This window comes from Rhea pennata, chromosome 1 (genome assembly GCF_028389875.1).
Source record: "Rhea pennata isolate bPtePen1 chromosome 1, bPtePen1.pri, whole genome shotgun sequence".
NCBI lineage: Eukaryota > Metazoa > Chordata > Aves > Rheiformes > Rheidae > Rhea > Rhea pennata.
In genome coordinates this window covers 191,873,036-191,894,778 of record NC_084663.1, presented here as the reverse complement: position 1 = coordinate 191,894,778, position 21,743 = coordinate 191,873,036, and the positions used below count along the sequence as shown (strand labels likewise).

The 21,743-nt window shown below is 38.4% G+C and overlaps 1 protein-coding gene across 1 annotated transcript in view; it reads left to right on the top strand.

Annotated features, from left to right (window-relative positions):
- KL (klotho) overlaps nucleotides 1–21,743 on the top strand; it is a 52,864-nt gene that overhangs the window by 19,294 nt on the left and 11,827 nt on the right. Inside the window, exon 2 of the mRNA XM_062576933.1 lies at nucleotides 20,034–20,544. Within this exon, the coding sequence (XP_062432917.1) occupies nucleotides 20,034–20,544 (511 nt within the window). The remainder of the gene's footprint in view (nucleotides 1–20,033; nucleotides 20,545–21,743) is intronic.

Below are 21,743 nucleotides of genomic sequence, written 5' to 3'. Positions count from 1 at the left end.
TAAATGTATATTAAGCATATTTATTTAAAGTTGCTAAACTATATACTTTAAACTGGAAAGGACCAGACTTAAAGGATGTGTTTCACCTCACTTTACTTTCAACATTTACATTGCAAACATTTACATCTGAACTAGTTACCTTGTGCTCCCTTAATGTTCAGTGGAGACTTTAAGGCGTGACTCTTCTGACCGTTTCCAGCCATGTACAGGGAGTAAGAGAAATTGGACCTAGAATTCCCTGTTTCTCTCCATGGAGTATAAAGGAAACCTGGAGTGAACAATTCAGAAGCAGCAGTTCAGATTCAGTTCCCACTCTCCCACCAAAGCAAATGTCCACGTGGGGATTGATGTTTGTTTCGTTTCACTGGTTATAGTCTGATTCCTTCAGAGAAGACAAACCAAACAAAACAGACAGGGGCTTGTGCCATTTTCCATTCTTACTTGTCTTGATAATGGGCCATATCATAGTAGCTCCTTCTTTTGGGACCTCTTAGAATTCAGTAATCCTCTGTCCTTTTAGCTGTACCTAGATTAAGATAGCAAAGACTCTGAGATGAACATATATCAGCAAAGAGTGGGATTCTGCCATATGCTGTGCCATATGTACGGTATAGGTCAGTACGCTCTTCTCCTTCTGGTCTACCTTCTACGTCTGGTAGTGTTGTTGTTAGTCCATATTGCAAGACAAATGCCATGGTTGAAAGCACTGAAGAAAATCGTACAAGCTATTCTCCATGGCTGGTAAATTTTCCTTTTGATACTAAAATAAATACAGATTTTTGAAATCTGAAAAATTGTTATAAAATGTAACTTTATAATTTACACTTCTAGTTGTAGATACTTGATATAATTATTTCCTGTAAAATTCTGTTACTGTTGGAAAAGTACTATAACACCAAGCAGTATTTTTATTTTTGAGTGTTTAGTAGCTCTTAACATACTTTTCTTCAGTCGGACTGTGTAAGCTAAACGCTCTAAAAGAAAATGCTGAGCATCATCAGGAAGAATATTGAGAACCAGAGAGAGGACAGAATTGTCATAATAGCATAAAATATCAGTGTGTCCACATTTTAAGTACAGTGTGCAGCACTGGACTCTGCATTTCAAGAAGGACACAATGGAGTTAGGTAATGGCAATTTAAATGATTAATGGAATGAACAACTGTCTTATGAGTAGATACTTCAGTCTGGAGAGGAGAAAGCTGAGGGGAATACATAGAGGCCTACAAAATGATGGAAGTCACAGATAAGGTAAATGCAGAACTATTATTCATCACATCCTACAATATTGGACCTAGGAGACACTCACTGAAACTAGTAGTTTAAAACAGGAAAAAACCCAAACCCCCTGAGCCCTTGAACTTCTGGAATTTGTTGCCATAGGAGGTCAGAGAAGCAGATTTTACTCTCAGGTTTGAAAAGGGGTTAGACAGGTTCATGAACAGTGGGTCTGCAAGCAGATACTAAAGGAAACAGGCAGGGATGTACCCTCTCACATCCCCAGCAGAGCAGCATGGGTGCCAGGCAAGAAGGTGACTGGGCTCATGTCCTGCTGCCGCTGTCAGAGATGGTACTGGGTTGGTCAGACTCTTGGTCTGACAAGAGGAGCAGTCCTTTTGTCCTTATATGCATGGTTCCCAGTGGCTCATTTGGTAGTAAACATCTAATACGTTTTTAATATTTAGTTATAAATCATGTCCTAATATTCTTCAATTATTACAAATTTCCCTACTTTTTCTTCTGTATTTCTTTCCAACATCTTTGCTTTTTTGCATCTCACTAGTATGAGAAGAGCCTTTTAAACACATCCCCTTTTTGATTGCTATACATGAAACCTTACTTTTTTCCAACTGCTCATTTCTACAAAGATTTTTTTTCCTTCATGATGCGACAATAAGGAAATATGTATGTGTGTCTGTTCAAGAATATCTTAGCTCTTCTGTCAGAGCTAAGTTCACATATAGAAGAGATTTTGATAGAAAGTAAGAGTATGCATTTAGATTTTAGGTGGCTGGTGTATTAGGCTGGAAATATTTTTCCTTTTCAAAATTCGAGTCATGCAAGGAACCAGAACCTCTTCTTCTTCCTTCCTTTCTCCCACTCAGCAAAATGCCTGGCTCTTCAAGCCCTTCAGACCCTCATTCAGACCATCCACTTGTTTTTTATTGGCATTTGGGCAACTAATTAATTACTGATCTGCCAATTGCTCTGCTTCCTGCAGCACGTTTGCTGCAACAAGATTTCATGTCAGCTGTGCAACTGGTGAATTTTTTTAATACTTGAAGCATCATCTTGATTTAATGTACCCTCTCCTAAATCCATTTTTTCAATAACCTTTGTAGTGCATGCTCATTGAGAGTTATGTTGGCATAACTGTAGTAAGTGAAAACGTTTTTCTCTAGGAAAAAGTTGCTAGACAGCTCTTTATCATATGTCTGAAATCTCTCAAAATGAAAGGCTGTTTTCCTGTTTGATTTTCTTAAAAAATGGAATATTTTTCATGCTTCTATAGTATCATGCTATTTAAGCATGCATCTACAATAGCACTGCCGTTCAAATCAGGAGTGTGTTTGGTATGTGAATCCCTGGTTGTGTCCCTTTGCTATACTATGGTTTGTATCTTGAAGTGCTTTTGAGTGCACAAACTATTATTTTTGGATGAGACTAACCTGCAAACTGCTCTGCAGGAGCACAGCTAGGGTACTTCAGCTGCTAATAGGCTTCTGGTCCATGGAGTAGGGTAGATATTGGTCCTCATTACCAAATATTTTGTTCTACAGATCTGCTTTTATTGGTCTGCTCCATTTGTTCGAGTACACGTGATTGGAATTAACCAACTGCATATTAAAACTGTATTAGGCATAAGGATATACTTAATCTCCTTTTCTGTCTAAGAAGCCCAGAATATATGTAAAACTTCCGTCTGCTTACACATACTTGTATTGATCTAAAATCCAAAGACAGGATTTAAAAAAAATTCAGTCACCAGAATTATCCCTGGTTTGTAAATAGGGAGAGAAGTAGAGCGGCTGAGGCTCTGTTGCTGCCCATCTAGTATTTAAGCCTGAGATGTCTATGTCTCTGATGAGTCTGTTGTCTCTGGAGGGGGGCTGTAACAACTCCTGAGCTAGTTTACAAACCCTGCATGCTTCAGAGAGTTCTTTGATGAATGTCTTCATGGAAATCTATTGAAAGATTTTGCTGTCCCTGTGCAGTTTTTTGGTCAATTACTTTGAAGTGAAGCATCTCTCCAAACTCTTTTCTTTGAACTGTCATCTTTTAAAATAGGCAATATTTAAATGATAGACATGTCTCTCTATTAGGTGTTGACCTGGTCATCATTACCGTAATTGTTCATATCCTCCTCACAGGTGCTAATGTACCTAATTTCACAGTGATTGTGAAGCAGAGTAGTGTTATTTTCTTGCATATATGTAGCTGGACATAGGCAGATGAAATGGTGCTACCACCATTGCATGGGAAATATGTGAACTAGCATTTCTGTTTTTCTAGTGTGTTTTAATTTAAGGTCTAGGCTTCTTCTCAGGAAAAAAAATTCTCTAAATTATTCAATGCATTATTTGACTTTTTATTGAGTATTTACATATCACAGTGTACTGGCAGGATTTCCAAAGATGTGATTGTGCAGACACAAATGCCATTGTTATTTACCTAAGAGGTCCCATGCTGTAACTGAGCATATGATTTGACCTTCAGTGCTCAGCCACGTGGTTTGAAAACTGTATCTAAATCAGTGAATTAACTGCTTGTTTAAGGTTTTAATTTCTCTTTATGTTTCTACATCTGAATTTAAAAGAGCTAGAAGAACCCATTTGAGAAAAGTTTTCTGCCATACCTGGCATCAATGAGAAGAATAAAATGTGGATATGCTGGGAATTTACTCCTTAGATTCATAGTCCAATGATGACTTTCATTCATGTGTACAAATCCCTTGATATGATTGGCTTTTTATGGGATGGTGTTTTATTTCTGAGCAATCTGGAGTTTGATATAGTACACAAAAGGTCAGTCCTGTCAGCTTCCCCACGCGCCAGTTCCTTCAATTCAGTACTTTTTAAAAAACATCATTCTGCAAGAGTTAACCAAAGTGAAAATAACGTTTTCTAAGTTTCTTATGCAGTGAATGCCCAATATTCAAGTAGCCATCTCTTCTTCAGGAGAGGACTATTTTCTCTGCAGAAGAGAGTAAGTGTAGAGAACTAGCAAAGAACTGGTCTAGGAAATGTGAAACATGCTGATATGTTTTGTTAAAAGACCATGTGACTGGCATCCAGAAGTGCTGATTACACTGTCAGAGTCAAGTCTAAACCTAAATGTGGTCAGTACCTTTATACAATAAAAATATAGGATGTACTTCAAACTACTATGTAAATGTAGATGGGATTTTTATACCAGGTTTTCTAACATTTAGCTTCTTTTCAACTATGTTAAAATATGTATTCAATATTCTGTTAACCAAAATAAGTAGATTCTTGTATACAAACAGATAAAACCTAGCTTATTTTCTGCAGATGATTAACAATATAATGATTATATTCATAAAGTAAGAATTAAATGTTTTTATTTTATATGCTTTTTGTTTGTTGCAGTTTTATGTTCTCTGAGATTCTACTTTTTATCTGAAATGGTGCTTTTTATTACGTTTGCAGACTATGAGACTAAAGCAGAAAAACTTTCATTTGCACGCTTTTGAATCAACACTCATATCTGTAACAGACCAATTTTATGTCTGCCATTAAACATGCATTTAGAAACAAACATAAAAGGACTTCTTCATGCCTTGAAAGTGTATTTTCATGGTTTCAGCAGGCTTTGGATGAGATTCTAAATGCATTTCCCAAATCAAAGGAGATATAAATTGAAACCAGTTTAATCTGTAACTGCAGTGAAGCTATAACCTCATGGAAAAACATGGAGAAATACACTTAAATCATTCTTCCTCCTGTAGAAGTGCTAAGATCCTGAATTGCTCTTTTTTTATATAAAGTTGGATATCCCATTTGTCTCTCTATCTCTTAATTGAAGTCATCACTGTTGTTTGAATCTATAAGAACATTGTATCTCAAGAGCTTTCCTTGCCCTAACTGAGTCTCTCCTTTCCCTGCCTTTCCCTATACTGGAATTTCTCATCTTCTGGCTTGTGATTTAAACACTTGCACTTTATCTTCTGAGTGGCAGCTGAGGTGATTCCGCAAAATAAAGGTGTCTGATGGAAGTCCACCTCCTCCAGTGACTCTGTCCCTGCTGATGTGGTGTGTCTTGCTGAGTAACCAGAGTAGTTTGGCAAAGTAGCCAAACATCACGGAACCAGTAAAAAACTAGTAACATTAGGAAGAATTACAGCTAGTCACAGCCAGGATATTAACTAAAACTTTTCAGGTGTTTGTACTGTTTTCATGATTGTTTGTACTGTTGCAAAGATACCTGAATAACCACTCAGACATCAAGGTCACTAGGTTATGTGTCACCCATCCCACTTGCCTTGTCCATCTACAGTGTCCTATGAGTCACCATGTTAGCTTTGCAGGGGTTGTTACTTGTGTAAGACTTTTGGAGTGAAAATGTCTAGCTGAGGTCCTCTCAGTTTCCTCAAATCATTCCAGGGTTCTGAGACAGTCTTACCTACTCTGCACAGTTTTTTTTTTTCTTCCAATCATAACCTCATATGATTGTGAGACTATCTCTTCAGAGACTTCTAGGGCTAGTAAAGTTGCACACATGGACAGATGTGCACAATTTGAGAAGCCTAGAATATCCTGCCTGGCTTCCAGCTGCCACTCCTGAAGGCACAGGTTTCCCGCAGCTATTGTGTCATCTGCCAGCCCATGCAGGTGTCTTAGGTAGTCCAGAATATTTCAGATGGCATTAGATCTCTCTGAGTAAGCAAGTGAATCAAACTCATAGGTCACATGTAGACATCAACACTTTTGACATGTAATGCAATGCATCAGGATCTGGAATTGATTTCTGCTCTATAGGGGTAGGATTTGGTTGCCTCAGAATAGATATCTCTCACTATTTGAAGTGTTGTAGAATGTCTTGGAGATTTGTACAGGCTCACAGATATGATACTACATTTACAGATGACTGTACTCTTCTGTAATGGCAGGTCTAGGTTAGGCAGGTTCTCTCTCAGACCAAAGATATCATTAGTGTTGGGATTCAGTTGCCTAGAAGTAGGCATGTAATACCATTTGGATAAAATCAAGCCATCACAGAGTCAATTGTAAGCAAAGTTAAAAAATAAAGTTGGGCAGTAGTTCCTCTCTCCTGTGATTGTTGAGCAATTTTGCAGTTGCAACTAAAACGAACTCGTGACTGACCAAAGCAGATCCCTGAAACTCATAATTGCTGAGGCAAGATTAAGTAGTATGTTTTCAGTGACAAAGGTGACAAAGGATACAGAGAAGGCAGAGTTACTGAATGCCTTCTTTGTTTCAGTCTTTACTACTAAGGCCAACTGTGAGGAATCCCAGACCCTGGAGACAAGAGAAAGTCTGTACCTTGGTCAAGGAGGATTGGATTAGAGATCATTTAGGCAAATCTGACTACCACAAATCCATGGCCTCAATGAGATGTACCCAGAAGTGCTGAGGGAGCTGATGGATGTTATTGCTAGGCCACTCTCCATCAGCTTTGAAAGGACATGGAGAACAGGAGAGGTGGTGCCTGAGGACCGAAAGAAAGCCAGTGTCTCTCCAGTCTTCAAAAAGGACAAGAAGGAGGATCCAGGCAACTACAGGCTTTCTCTGATGGAAAGACTGGATGAGTAGATGAGCAGTGGATGTTGTCTACCTTGACTTCAGCAAGGTTTTCAACACTCTCTCCTGTAACATCCTCATAGGTAAGTTCAGGAAACCTGGGCTAGATGAGTGGACAGTGAGGTGGTCTGAGATCTGGCTGAATGGCAGAGCTCGAAAGGTTGTGATCAGCAGTGCAGAGTCTAGTTGGAGGCCTGTAGCTAACAGTTTGCCCCAGAGGTCACTACCAGGTCCAATATTGTTCAATTTATTCATCCATGACATGGATGAGGGGACAGAATGGACCCTCATCAATTTTGCTAATGATACAAAACTGGGGGGAGGGCCGCCATTCAGAGAGACCTAGACAGGCTGGAGAGATGGGTGGAGAGAAACCTCATGAAGTTCAGCAAAGGCAAGTGCAGGGTCCTGCACTGAGAGAGGAATATCCCCATGCACCAGTACAGATTGGGGGTTGACCTGCTGGAAAGGAGCTCTGCAGAGAAGGACATGGGAGTCCTGGTGGATAAGTTAACCATGAGCCAGCAGTGTGCCCTTGTGGTCAAGAAGGCCAGTGGAATCCTGGGCTGTATTAGGAAGAGTGTTACCAGAAAGTCAAGGGAGGTGATCCTCCCCATTTACTCCTCCACATCTGGAGTAGTGTATATAATTCTGGGCTCTCCAGTACCAGAGAGACATGAAACTACTGGAGCAAGTCCAGCGTAGGGCTATGAAGATGAATAAGAGACTAGAGTGTCTGCCCTATGAGGAAACGCTACGAGAGGTAGGCCTGTTTAGCCTGGAGAAGACTGAGAGGAATCTTATCAGAGTATACAACTATCTTAAGGGAGGGTGTCAAGAGGATGGGGCCAGACTCTTATCAGTGGTGCCCAGCAACAGGACAATAGGCAATGGGCACAACCTGAAACCCAGGAAATTCCATCTGAATATGAGGACGAACTTCTATACTGTGAGACTGACAGAGCACTGGAACAGGTTTCCCAGGGAGATTATGGAGTCTTCTTCTCTGGAGCTATACAAAACCCATCTGCACATGATCCTGTCTAAGTTCTAGATAAGCCTGCTTGAGCAGAGGGCTTGGACTGGATGATCTCCAGAAGTCCCTTCCAACCTCAAATATTCTGTGATTCTGTAAATAGCCTGGTGTTATCAGTAGCAGTACTGTATTTACTGGGCTATAATTCCCTTTTTTTTAATAATCTGCCAACTGTGAGCTATCACGCTTTAATCCAGTAAGGATGCCTCAAATCCTCCTACAGCTTTTATGGATCAGGAGCAGGCAATGGATGTTCTTGGAGATGTTTGCTCTCTCCTGTCTGGTCTGTCCTTGTGGTAACCTGTATAGGTCTGAAGGTATCCCATAGCTCTTTCCAGTATATAGCTATCCCACAACTTGCTTAGCACTTAATATTCTTCTTTTTTTGTACAGATTCTGAAGTATAAAATGGTAAGTAGGATTACAACTACAGGATGAAGAGCCAAGTTCAAAGCTGCTGCAGTGGAGGGGGACCACACAAGAAGGATTCCCATAGAGAATGACGCTCTGCCTTTTTTACTGCAGTTGTTACATGAGTAATTTGTATGTTATTGCAGTACTTCGTAATTGTTGCATTTGTGGCTTGTTTTACAATCCACTGGACTTCAGCTGGTACAGCTGAATACTTTATTATCTGCAATAATCTTATAAAAGCTACTCCAAAAGTTACTGGATAAAAGTTATTTAGTATACAGTTGCACTGATTTTTACAAATTGATCATTACTTGCAAAGGTGCTGTATAATTCAAATCACCCCCTTCAATCAGTTCTTTGACATGCACACATCTTATCAAGCAGGTTATACACCAAGAAATAGTTAGTAGTGATTTATTTATATTGGATATGCATACAAACACAGCTGGATCTCACATAAACTGTTACAGACTGATTAGAAAAAAAAAGAAACAATTCCCTATTCACATCTGGTCAAATTATAATCTAAACAGTTATCTAAGGATTGAAACCTGGTATCTTCACATATATAATGCATATCCTGATTTGTTGTTTTCTGGCACCCCTCTAAAGGGCTTCTTGAAACTTGTTGTCTCTTCTGTAGTCCATTATCACTGATGAACAGCTCTAGTCTCAGAATGATTGAATTTAATAGCCAAGGTTATAGCAGGGTATACTGGGTTTATTGCACCATGAGTGACTGAGCTAGATTTAGGGATGAATAACCCAAGGTTTGATTTAAGAATCTTTGTAGAAGTCAGCATTCAAGTAAGTCCCTTTCATTCTGGGCTGCATTTGCCCATGTTATCACACAAAGCTCTGATCTAGTAGTTCTGTTTTGACTTTGCCTAATGATGCTCAGCTTTGCCTCATGTGCAAACATCAGGGTCTTGTTACATGCCATTGCCCATCCAAAAGTTTTTGCAATCATTACACAATGTCGTTTACCTCATGATATTTATCCTCCCCCCCCCCTTTTTTTTTGACTGTCTTCCCTTTGGTGCTGCTGTGATCCATGATCTGCAACAGTTTCTAAGGTATTGGCTACATATGCATTGTCTGAGTTTAAAATTCCTGATGTGGTACCAGCTGTATAGTACCAAGTGTCTCCAAGTTACCCTTTCATAGAAAGGTCTTCCAGTTCTTTGCTGTTGCTGCCTGATGGCCATTGTTTTTCACAAAGGAGCTCACAATGGAAAAAGCTCTCTACCAGCACATCTATCCAGTGCTCCAAAAATACTTTCTGATGCTGTTTAGTGGGTAGCTCCCAGTCAAACCACCACCACTGTGGTGTTCTTATACCTCAGATTGTAATTATCTTTTAAGGATGCACCTGTGCACTGTGGCAGCTATCCAGATGGCCATAACAAAATGGGTAGTTTATTATTCCTTCCAGTATATTTTACCAGCTTTCTCAGAGCATCTTTAAGAGTCCAGTTAGCTTGCTCTACCTGGCTTGAACTCAGAGGATGCCCAGCAGAAATCTTTGATCCCTAGTATTTCATAAAGTTTGCACAGGAGTTGGTCAGAGTAAGTGTCTTCTAAAATTCCCTGATGGTGAGTCACAATGTTGTAGAGCTGTATCACAGTAGCTTTAGCAGTATATTGCTTCACTGGGATTGCCACTAATTATTTATAGAGAATGGATCCACTACTAATACACAATATTTGTTGTTTTGTTGTGTGACTGATAAAGAACCTGTCAATTTATATTGGTGACCATGGATGTCACCTTACTTACCTTACTACTCTTGTAGTAAAAGCATTTACTGTAGTACACATTATACAGTTCTGTACACATTGTTTAATGCCTTGTTCCAGATGATGCTAGTATCCCACTTGTACTACTCCTTCTGTTGTTCTAATCTCTTCAAAATAACTTTTCTTCTGAACAAATTGTATGAGATCCAGACAGTATACTCGGGGGACCACTCATTCATGTGTAGGTTCCTTCTGCTATTGAGCTCACACAATTCTCTTACTAGCCTTAAAAATGTGGAGGTTGGTAATTACTCCTTTCTTCCACTGTTATGTCAGTGCTAAATTTCCCAAATGAAAGCTGCCTTCTTCTGTGTTGCTGATCTTGTGGCAGCTGTCACTTTTTCCAGCATCAGCTGCAAATCTTTTACTACCTTTGTAATCTTGTCTCCTTTCTCATTTCAGTAGACTTCTTGGGTCTTTTGATCACTATAGCCTTGAGGATGTGTTCCTGTCACATCCGACTGCTTGGTTTAAAATTCTGGAAATAATTATTCAACTTCCCATCCATTGTACAGAGATCATTGAGATCCTGATATCTTACTGATAACTGTGAAGTCCTTGCTTGAATTAACTTGAGCCGTCTGTGAACCACAGTTCCTGTCCTTCATTTTGTGCTGCGTCTAAGTTTATTTCCATCTTAGCTGGTTGGTCTGTTGAGTTTTTCTCTGCTAGTGGCAGTTGTGCTCTGTTCCTGTGGTCAGTGGCTCTTCTGCTGGAGACTGCAGAACTTGTCCAAGCTTGAGAATAGTTCCCAGATTCATTAAAGCCAGAGTCCATCTCGCTAGCTGCAGACCAGAAATGTGGATATTTTTTACCTTTCTTGATACAGTGTACGTCAAATACCCTGTTTTGTGGGAACTGTAACTGGGCTGCCTCCGGTAATGTTCTCTGTGCTGTAGGGCCCGTAGCAGCACCATATGTTCCTTTTCACACAGTGTGAACTGACCATATGCTGTGACTTTCTTTCCTTGTTTGTGTGATATCAGGGCCTCTACTGCTTCTGGACGGGTGACAAAGTGCAATTGAAGTGCCCATGCTGGAACAGCTTCCCCGATGTGGATAGCTGTGCCAGTTTTTTCTTTCACTGTTGAAATGTTCAAATTTGGTTCTGATCTCCACTCCCATGGCTGGTTAAACTTGGTTAAAGGCTTAATCATATCTGCAAAGAAAGCGCTTGTTTGGTTAATTCTCTCAGCTATGTTTGAGTATGGCAGTTGGTTAATACGTCATCTGCTCATGAAACGACATGGATCTGATCAGCCTCTGGTAATTTTTCTGATGTTTGGATAACATGAACATCTCTTACGGCTGGAGCTTGGTAAAATCCTTGGGGGATGTATGTAAAGCAGAACTTCTGCCCCTTAAACATAGGGGAAAACTTTCATAACCTTCTCTGGTAACTGCGTTGCAAAGATAGCATTTGCTACATCTGTTAGTCAGACTCTGGCATTTCTGCTACAGCAGGTCCCATTTGTGGTATAACAGCATTCATTGCTCAAAAATCAGCTGTTAACCAGAAAGTTTTGTTGTCTGCTTTTAATACAGGCCAGATTGGAGTATTAGAGATTCATGGTCATTGTGCAAATATTCTCTGCTCATGTAAGCTGTGGATGGTAAGTTCTGAACTTTTCTCTGTGGTTTTGAGGATATTTTTACTGCCTCTGTGGCAGAAGGTCAGGACTCATTATTAGCACTTTGGCATGAATACTTTAATGATCTAATGTGTTTTGGGACCATACTTCGAGAAGAGCTTCTTCCAATTTGTCGCTAGGTGGCTTAAGAACTTGTGGGGCATTTTGGACAGCACAGTAATATTATACCCCCAGAATAATTTTTGTTCATCGTTCTGGTGATATACATTTCCCAATTGTGTAAACATTGATCTGCCAAATAAATTATCATCGGATGCTCCTGTGAAAATGGCATGTCCAGGATTCCTTGCCGTGCACAAAATCTTCCTATACTGCTGCAGGAGCATACATACTTCATTAGGGCCAATTCATTTTGAATGAACTAGTGTGCCCAAGATGAGATTCTGCGTTAATGATTCACATCTGTGAACAGGCTTTCTACTACAGGCATTTTAAATGCAGAGGTGCAGGCAGTGTAATATGATTATTCCATCGTTCCCATCCAAAATTATGAACCATCATCTTCAACATCTTTGCAAGATGAATTATTGGTTTAGGCAGTTAGATAAGGCCCACCAAGCCAAAATACCCCAGTGTTACTTCCTTGTCTGTCTGGGACACATACTGATGATGGGCTTTGGTTTAATTTTGTTTATCTCTTATTGAGATAATTTTTATTCCTAGCACACTATTCTAATTACACATAATTGAGCTTTTTATTTGTTTAGCTTCCGCCCAGCTGCCTTGAGCCTTTCCAAACCAATTCTCTTTATGCACTTTTACAATTTTTCCCTAGAACAAAATACTGTCTGTATCCTCACTAAACTGTTAGAAACACATTATTTTTTTCCTGAAAAACACCTTGTCAGCAGTTGGGAAAGTCAGCAGTCTGTACAGAGAGCATTTTCAAGTGGTATGAATACGCATAGATGGGTGTTTGACTTTCCTCAGTGCACCTACCAGAAAACATAGAGCAGTACTTGGCGTTAGTTACTCCTAGAATTTCTCCCCTTGAAGGTACTGAAAATGTTCAGCCTTTAAATACTTATTTATTTGGTTCTTTTGAATCTATGCATAGCCAAAAAATAGTCTGTCATTTTTTTGACTCATGTCATTAGTAGCATACATGTTTCTGTCATTTTCCTTCTCACTATATAATTTTGAGAATAACATATTATCCATATTTTCTTTCACCTCCTACCTTACTGCAGGAAAGAATTGTGAATTCTGGGGTTTTTGGCTCTTGAAGCTTTGTTCTGTGTTTCAAGAGCTTCTAGATTTCTGGAAGTATTCCTCTAGTCCTTCTGCACTTGCTTGGTTTCCCTCTGCAGTTTATATCAATCTTGATGAGACCAAAATTTTGGAATCCTTATGGGTGTCTTCTCCTTGCCAATATTACTAAAAATTCTGTATTTTCCAGTTTTTAGTATGCATTTAATCTATGGGCTATGACAAAGCATTATTTTATCAGACTTGAGTTTTTTATATTTAACTTTTCTTCTTTGTTACTGTTTCCAGTGCTGTGTTACTTTCTCTCTATCCAGTCTTAGACTTAAAATCCATTAATGTTCCTTTTACTTTTGGGGTAGTAGTGTATTCAGTTACCACATCCTTTACTGTTGTTCCTGTTAGGAGTTCCTCCAGATTAATGACGCTTTTGTTATCCTCTTTGTTCAGCAAAATTATCCAGTGCTTACCAGCTCTTGCAAAGTGGTACTATTATCTTGGTTTGTGTTGTTTACTACAGCCTGTACTGTTCTGTGTGCTTGCTTTAGTGGGTTACAATCAAGTTCTCCATGTCTTTCTGCATCATATACGTGTATATTTTTTGGCAGTATTTTGTGTACTTGTGTACCTGTCAGTAGGATTTGAACATGCCCTGTCCTCCAGAAGATCACACTCTAGAAGATGGCTAGTGATGGAGGATGTTTATGTAGCTCCAATTTACAGCCAAAAACAATGTTGGTAGCAATGACTCTATCTAGGTGTTCCTCGAAAGATTCCCTAAGTATTGTGTCCCAATTCCAATCAAAGTTGGATCTTTTAGCTGGAACTAATTTAGCTCCCTTCGATACTACAAGATTGTCTCTCAGCTTTAAATCACTCAAACTGTTCTGTACTTTTATCTTCTTATTGTACTCTGTTTAAGAATCTCTCATATCTTTAATATTCACATGGGACACAACATTCCTTGAACAATTTTTATGCAATTCTGTAATTAATCTTTCCTATCAGGAGTAATGGAAAATGATTAAAAACATCAAGGGTCTCAGAAGCATTTGTTGTCAGAAATAAAACTATTTTTATCTTGTCTCCCATTGCATCCCAAAATCAAGTGCTGCTTAATCCTTTCCCTGCTGACCTTTGTATTTTCAGAGACTATTAAATCTTTTGAGACTTATCTGTTTTCCCAGTCTGCTTATCTCTTGGTACTTCTGTTTGTTCAGATAGAATGGCTGAATCTAGCTGGTTGTGCCAGGCTGTGATAACTGGTGGGAAATAGGTACTTTTCATCTCACTCTCATCTAGATGTTAAATATGGCCTAGACGAATAGTGGTCTAGAAACTTCCCCCTTTGATGTGAATTGCCCAGATGCAGTTGTCCATGGTGTTGATCAGAAAAGGTTAGGTGAGATGAATTCCCCCAGAAAGTCAATGCCTGTAATTACAGAGTCTTTGGAGGTGCTTGCAGGAGTTTTGGAGATTTGGAGATTGCTTCACAGTCTAGCTGCCCTCTCTGGCTGCCACACCACAGAGATATGCTGTTGCGAGTGGTCTTTCAAGACAGGATGAGTCTGAGAGAGGCTTAATTCAGGGCCCGTGTTACAATGTTTAGGCTTTGTGTGCTTCAAAGGAGTGGTTTCCTACGGGAGTCATCGTGAAACAGTCTGTGATCAAGTGGGGTTTTAGTTTCCTTCTCTTGCACTGCAGTCGGTTTGTATCTGTCCCCTGCATATTTATTTATGATAATGTTCACTTATGCTTGATTCCCACATAGTTACAGCATACAAAATTACAAGGCTACTGAGACCTTCATATTTATCTGTTACAAAATTCAAAATCTGATTTAAAAATAGCTCTTACCTGCTCTCATCTTTTGGTTTCTATTTCTTCTATTAATATTTTTGGAGTGCTTGTAATGCATCTTGATTCCAAATTCAGACTTTGAGGTTATCTTCTCCTTTTTATTCTAGTGCTAACAAAGCTCATCTGTATTGCCTGTGATGAGAATGAATGGTGCTTTAGCAACTGTGTCTTTATACAAGTATTTGGTGCCATCCTTGGTGCTTTTTTGTATGAGGAGTATTGTACCAAACAGAGGCGCTGTCTGGAGTTAATATACTGCTCTAGAATTTAAGATAATTTTATTTCTTCCTTGTATTTCTTTAGGCAGGTCACATAATCTTCCTTCCCAGTTCTGAAAATAGGGATAATAATACATCTTGCCTTTTTTTGTGGCATAAATATGTTCATGTTTATGGAGCATCAAAATGTTACAGTGACCTGTACAGCAGGAAAAACAACTAAGCAAAACACTATTGTTCAGGTACATGATCAATACTTAAAGCTATAATTATAACAAATTGTATATTATCTATTTAAAGGCTGAAATATGTTCACTTGAAACACCACAGTCCGTGTACCATTTACAAGCCTTACAAGTCCCAGGTTGTTGAGATTGGTGGAAAATACCAAATCTGTTGTATAAAACATCTGTAGTAATGTTGGCTAACTGACTCTAAAAAGAAAACTAGAAAAAGAGATATTTATGGAAAATTATAGAGAAAAAATGAAGTTATTAAATGACTAGCATATTATCTACAGTCATGTATTGTGCATTATACATAAAGATTTTACCTTATTAGTCTTTGAATATGGGAAAAATCTTAAGCATTTTTTAAATAGCTGTATCTGTTGCTTATTCAATGTTAAGGATGTCATTTGCTTGTGAAAGAAAATGTTTGCTCAAAGACTGTATGGATAAAACCTACTTGACTCTGGATCTAAAGTGAAACATTACGTGAAATGTGACAATAATTCAGCACAGGCGAACAGACTTCACAGAATAACACAGTCATATCTTACTCTGTTGCAGGATAGATCTACACAGTTCAAGACTATAGTTTGTTACCTGTGCTAAATTATTTCTGCTATCACTGCAGGAATGTGGGCTTTGTAGGACCAGCCCATGCTGTGGCATTGCGGTTGGCTTTTCTGCCTTGGAAGTAAGTTTGACACTTCATCAAGGTTGGATTATGAGTTTGACTCACACAGGGATCTCTGCAAGGCTGGCAAACATGACCCACACCAGATTTTCACAGCCTCAGTGTAGGTAGAGGGTGGTCTAATTAGGTATAAAGAGTGGGAAGGCAGGGGGAAGCAGAGCATATCAACTTGAAAATGAGGCCTTACCATGAGTGAACTGCAGACATACAGATGGGTTTAGCCAAGGACAAGCTACATCTTGAACCTTTTTTCATTTTCATTTTAAAAGTTACTTTCTGAAGCTTATGCTTATAGCTTTTCAGACAGTATGTTCCTGAAGAATACGCACTGGTTAGCACGGGGAGCCCACATCCTGATTGGAGGCCTTCCCAGTAACAAGTTAGCTCAAGCCTCAGCAGATTCAGAAATGTAGGGCAATATTCCAGAAAAAGGTGTTAGTCAAGTGTTTGGTGCCTACGAATATGGCTACTGTCTGAAAGCAAGTAGTAATGACAAGACTGCCCAAATTTAGAGACCTAGAAACCAACATCAAGGTTTTAGCAGTTAATTCTTGTCATAACAGACTGGTGACTACGTGACTCTTCCAAGAGCCAGTTTGTAACCAGCCTTTTTTAGTAAGGTCTTTCCAGTCAAGTCAAATGATCTCTGTGGGGCTGGCAGATGTAGTTTAGGATTTATGAAAGACTCACACTTCTCTGAAACTGTAGCTGGAGAAGGGAATACTCTGAAGGGCTTAAAACAGCATAAGACACCTGTATTTAGGCAGCTGTTTTAAACAGCTGTCCCAGATATCCATAGAGACTCTCTGCTCTGTCACTGGCTTCTTCTATCTCCTTGAACTACTTCGTTAATCTAAATCCACAGAGCCTGGGAACTTTAACACTCTTTTTTGGGTTTAGCTGGTTTATTATCATGAACGTGGTACCGTTCCACTTTACTTCATGAACTGTAGAGACAGCGATTTAAGGTGGACTTCTTCTCACCTGCTTTTAGGTGACTATAGATCATATGTCTGGTCTAAACTAAATGATAGGTTCTGTCCATCAGTGGGGAGAGATGGACTTACCCAAAGAGTAACTCATCCTGCATACCTTAGAAACTAGTGTTCTCATCAGCACTCATTTTCTGTAGAGGCAGACAAGCTGTCCAGTTTAGAAAGCAAAGTGGTTTGAGGTAGTCCCATATTGTTACACTTCATATATTTGTATTCCTATGAAGGAGTAACCAGCACCTCAATACCTTCAGAGAAAGGACTAACCTATGGGATTATGCTTCATGGTGGAATCAAAGATACTGAAATACTGGAAGATTTCTCTGCATTGGTAGGGAAGAATTGGATAGGGCCATAAGTTATGGGGCAAGTTCTTCATAATCATAGGGGGGCTCTTATAAGTGGGCAGTGTCCTTGCAAGTGCAGATGACAGAGAGATGAAGAAGTTGTGTGTCTGGGAGCTGGCGTGGTGGTATCTTAACATTTGAGGCAGGAAATCTGGAGATGAATCAGGTCAAACAGAGGAAGAATATATGGTGCCTTTATGAGGGAAAATGTAGGCATTTTCTGAGAGAGGTTAAGATGGTTCTAAGACATACCTGCAAAGCCAAATGATAGGTTGCTTGCAGCATGTGTAGACATTTCTGTTGTAGCATTAATCCAAGTGTCATTGCTAAGGTAAGGTCAATGAGGCAGGCCAAAATAAACTTTAAATAAACTGCTACTTTAGATAAAAGCAGTTACAATGGGTAAGCTACCTGTGCCATCACATCTTTGTTTACACTGGTGACATAGCCAGAAAGAAAGTGAGAGATGTAGGTACTGTGTGAGAAGTTAAGATTGGGTACCAAGGATAATCCTTTGAAATTGTACTATCAATAATGTATCTCCAAACTTCCCTTACAATTGCAAGTGGTGACACATTTATTTCCTGATGGTACTTAAAAAAAACATGGTTAAAGTATTGGGAGTATAGAGTGTTGGTCATGGTGTTTAATGTCTTTTGTTCTTTTCTCATCAGAATGGATCTTCCCATAAAGTAAAATTATGTTCCCGTGAGTCAGATACCATTTTTGTCATGAGACTTTAAAGTGGTTACTATATTTAGTTTTTCACGAGCATCAAAATCCATTGTATTAATATAGACAGATGGTAGGGCTGCATCTCTCTTAATTTGAGTTATTGCTGAATTACAACTGAAGGCATGTATGATAAAGTTTGTAATTGAAGAGTTGGTTCAGATGTGCACTCAGTGGTGTATACTGTCATTTAACATTTCCAAAATTGTTCTCTTTGGGTCTCAGTGACCACTCCAAAAGGACATGGGTCAAGTCTGCTTTAAAGCCTGCATCATAGCTGTCAGATCTACAGATGTTTTATATGCCCTGTGATGATTCAAAGGCAGCACGTTTCTCTATGGGTGCAATTGAACTGAGTCTTGATTACTGATCTTACCTTTAGTTGTCCTTGACTTCCAATTGCTTTTCTCCCAGCAGTGAGAATTAAAATTCTACAAGAACAGTAGAATGATAGAATTTGTGATTTTTCTTGGGTAATTAACAGTGTCTTTGTCAAAAATGATTAATAAGCTAATTGTTTAATGTTCGAATAATACCGGCAACTGGAAGTCATCACAGTTGAAAGTTTGAAAGATATCTATATGAAAAGTAAACTGTGATCAGCAGTTATCAATACATTAATGATAAAATTCATCAGCATACTAACTGCATAGAGTGGAGGTATAGGGCCTTCTACATGGCTTATATCCGAGGGAGGGCTAAAAAATGACTACAACATTTTGATTCATACTCTGTTGTGTATCTAGCACTCCTGTGAATTTGTACGGCCTGCATGGAGGTTCATGTTATCACAGCATTATATGAACTAACACTAACTTAGAAGTTTCAAAATGCAGTTGTAAACTGAGAATAGTTAGCAGGTTTTGTTTATTTTAATGTTTTGTTCTTATGAGCAGATCTTACATTTTTTTATGTTTTTATCAATATCCTAGGAAAAAGCATTACAGTTTCTACTGATGTATACAGGGATGTTGATTCATAGAACAATTGAGATTCTGTGATAAGTTAGGTGCAAAGAAAGAATATGTGTTTTAGGTGGTGAAAGGCTCAAGAGATGTTGTTGTAGTTTAGATGAACATATGCTCACAATGTAATGCTATGGCCACATAAGCAGAAATACTGTATTAATTCTCTCTGTTTTTACTGCTGGAAAGACTACTACCAGCATATTATGTCCAGCTCTGCTTCTGCAGTTTTAAAAAGATGATGACAAATTGGAAGAGAATCAGAGGAGAGGAATGAGAATGGGTAGAGCGCTTGAAACTATGCCTGAAGATAATGAAAGGCTCCAGGAACTTAATCTGTTTAGCTTTTAAAAGAGAACGTCAAGAGACTGTTTCAACCCACTCTGTAAAATCACAAGAAAGAGAAATTTGGTAAAAAGGTAACAGGTAAAGTTATATCAAGAATGAAGTGATTGAAAGCTGATGCTAAAGATAAACAGCAAATTTAATAAAACAAATTAAATTCAATTATCAGAGTAACTTTTCAAGAGCTATGAAAAATTATTTTCCACTAGACTTTTTTTAATCTAGATTGGTAGTTTTTCATGTACAGTGTGTTGTGGTTCAGATAAGAGCAAATTCAAGGTTTTTCTTTGTCCTGCATTGCTTGAGAGGTCAGAGTGGATAGTAAGAATAGAACTTTTTCCCATATGTATCTGTGAATGTACAAATAAAGTGATATTCCTGTAGGGAAAATAGTTTGAAATATGTTTTATTAATTGCATTTTAATTTTTGTATGTACTTGAAATATGTCCTAACTCATAATTAATGCTAACAGAGATGTCTAACTAACAGTCAGATATGTGTTCGGTGCTTGGAGTATCTCTTAGAAAATTGGAGATGCTGTTTTCACCAAACAACTGGAGATTTCTCTTCTTTCACTAATATGGTATTGAAGAAAAGTTAATTTAGCCATTGTAAGCTGCTGATAAATGAGGAAGGCTGGGCCCTCGAATGCAAAGTTTATGTGATCATTGTGTGACACAGGACTTCATTGGTGCTTGAGACTAATTATGTTACTTCAAACTGAATTTCAGGTGCATTAATTACAGTCTTTCTTTTCAACAGGCCCATGCTAAAGTCTGGCATCTCTACAATGATCATTTTCGTCCAACTCAGAGAGGAAAAGTGTCCATTGCCCTTAGCTCCCACTGGATAAAACCTCAAAATATGACTGAAAAAAATATAAAAGAGTGTCAAAAATCCCTTGATTTTGTGCTTGGCTGGTTTGCTAAGCCCATATTTATTGATGGTGACTATCCAGAGAGCATGAGGAGTAACCTCTCATCTCTGCTGCCTGAATTCAGTGAAGCTGAGAAGAAGTACATCAAGGGAACAGCTGACTTTTTTGCTCTTTCCTTTGGAGCAACCCTGAGTTTCCAGCTCTTGGACTCTCACATGAAATTCCAGCAGTTGGAATCAATAAGCCTAAGACAGCTTCTTTACTGGATAAGCAGTGAATATAACAACCCCAAAATATTCATTGTGGAAAACAGCTGGTTTGTTTCTGGTAGCACCAAGAGAGATGATGCGAAATACATTTATTATCTCAAAAAGTTCATTATGGAAACTTTAAAAGGTAGGATTGAGGTTGTGTTAATATCTGCCTGACAGAATCATTATGCAAAATAGCCTACTGAGGCTCATTAATGAACGAGTCTGAGAATTAATTCTGGTATTTAATATTCATCTAGGCCCTTGTGAAATGAGAACATCACTTTCTTGGGTTTGTTCTTCTCAGCTCTTGAGGACCTTTAATATCTGTAGATAGCATTTTGTGTGCTTGATGCTGCTGTCTTTGAACAGGAGCACACATAACTACTGTCTTTAGTGGGGGGAAGTGCAAAATTGGTGTGATCTGTGTAGACCTCTGTGGACATTAGGAAATTTACTGTGATATTTATTAATAGTTGCTTTCTATATCTTAGGTACTTGAATGTATATATATGAAAAGTAAGAGTATGTATGTTGAAAGGTAAATACTACCTGATAGGAATTCCTCTGAATACAGCATAAGGCTGAAATAATGCATTTTAAAATGAAAAACTGGAACCTTTTTCATTCTGCATCTCATTTCTGCCCTTGAAAAAATTTTACATTAGTACAACTGTTAACATCAGTCACAATGACCTGAATTTACACCAATCTGAGGCAAACCAAGGATGTGAGATTATGTAATATGAATTGTTTAAGCAGTTGACCACTTACCTTTTCAAATACACTACCTTTTATGACATATATTTTCTATTTTCACATTTCCTGTGACAAAAAAAATTATTTCAATCTTAATAGTCATCAAAAAATTGTTGGTGTGATTATTCCCCATTTCCACCTATATTGCCTTTAATTTCTTAATTTGCAATTTAGTAATTGATTTCCATGTCTACAGTTTGCTGTTCCTGTTTTAAAAACATTTTTATTTTAGCTGTTTGTTCTGGCCTGATAGCATTTGGGTTTACATTGCCATTTACAAATATGGTAATAGCAAAAATGACTTCCATTTTCTTCTCAGCACTCATAAAAATATGAAGAACTCCCATATTTGTGTCTGCTATTCCAGAAACTTTATCATTACAAATAAATTAAAAAGTGAATACATGTGTGAATCATTGCATCCAAAATGGGAGGCATGGAATACAAAACAGTTACTAATTATATGTACAGTATTACTGGTTAGCATGAAGTCAAATGAAAAGCTACGAAAGGTCATGCTCCTGTTACTCGTATTTCTACTCAATTTGTAAATTGTTGGACACACATGGATCTGTCTTCTAATCA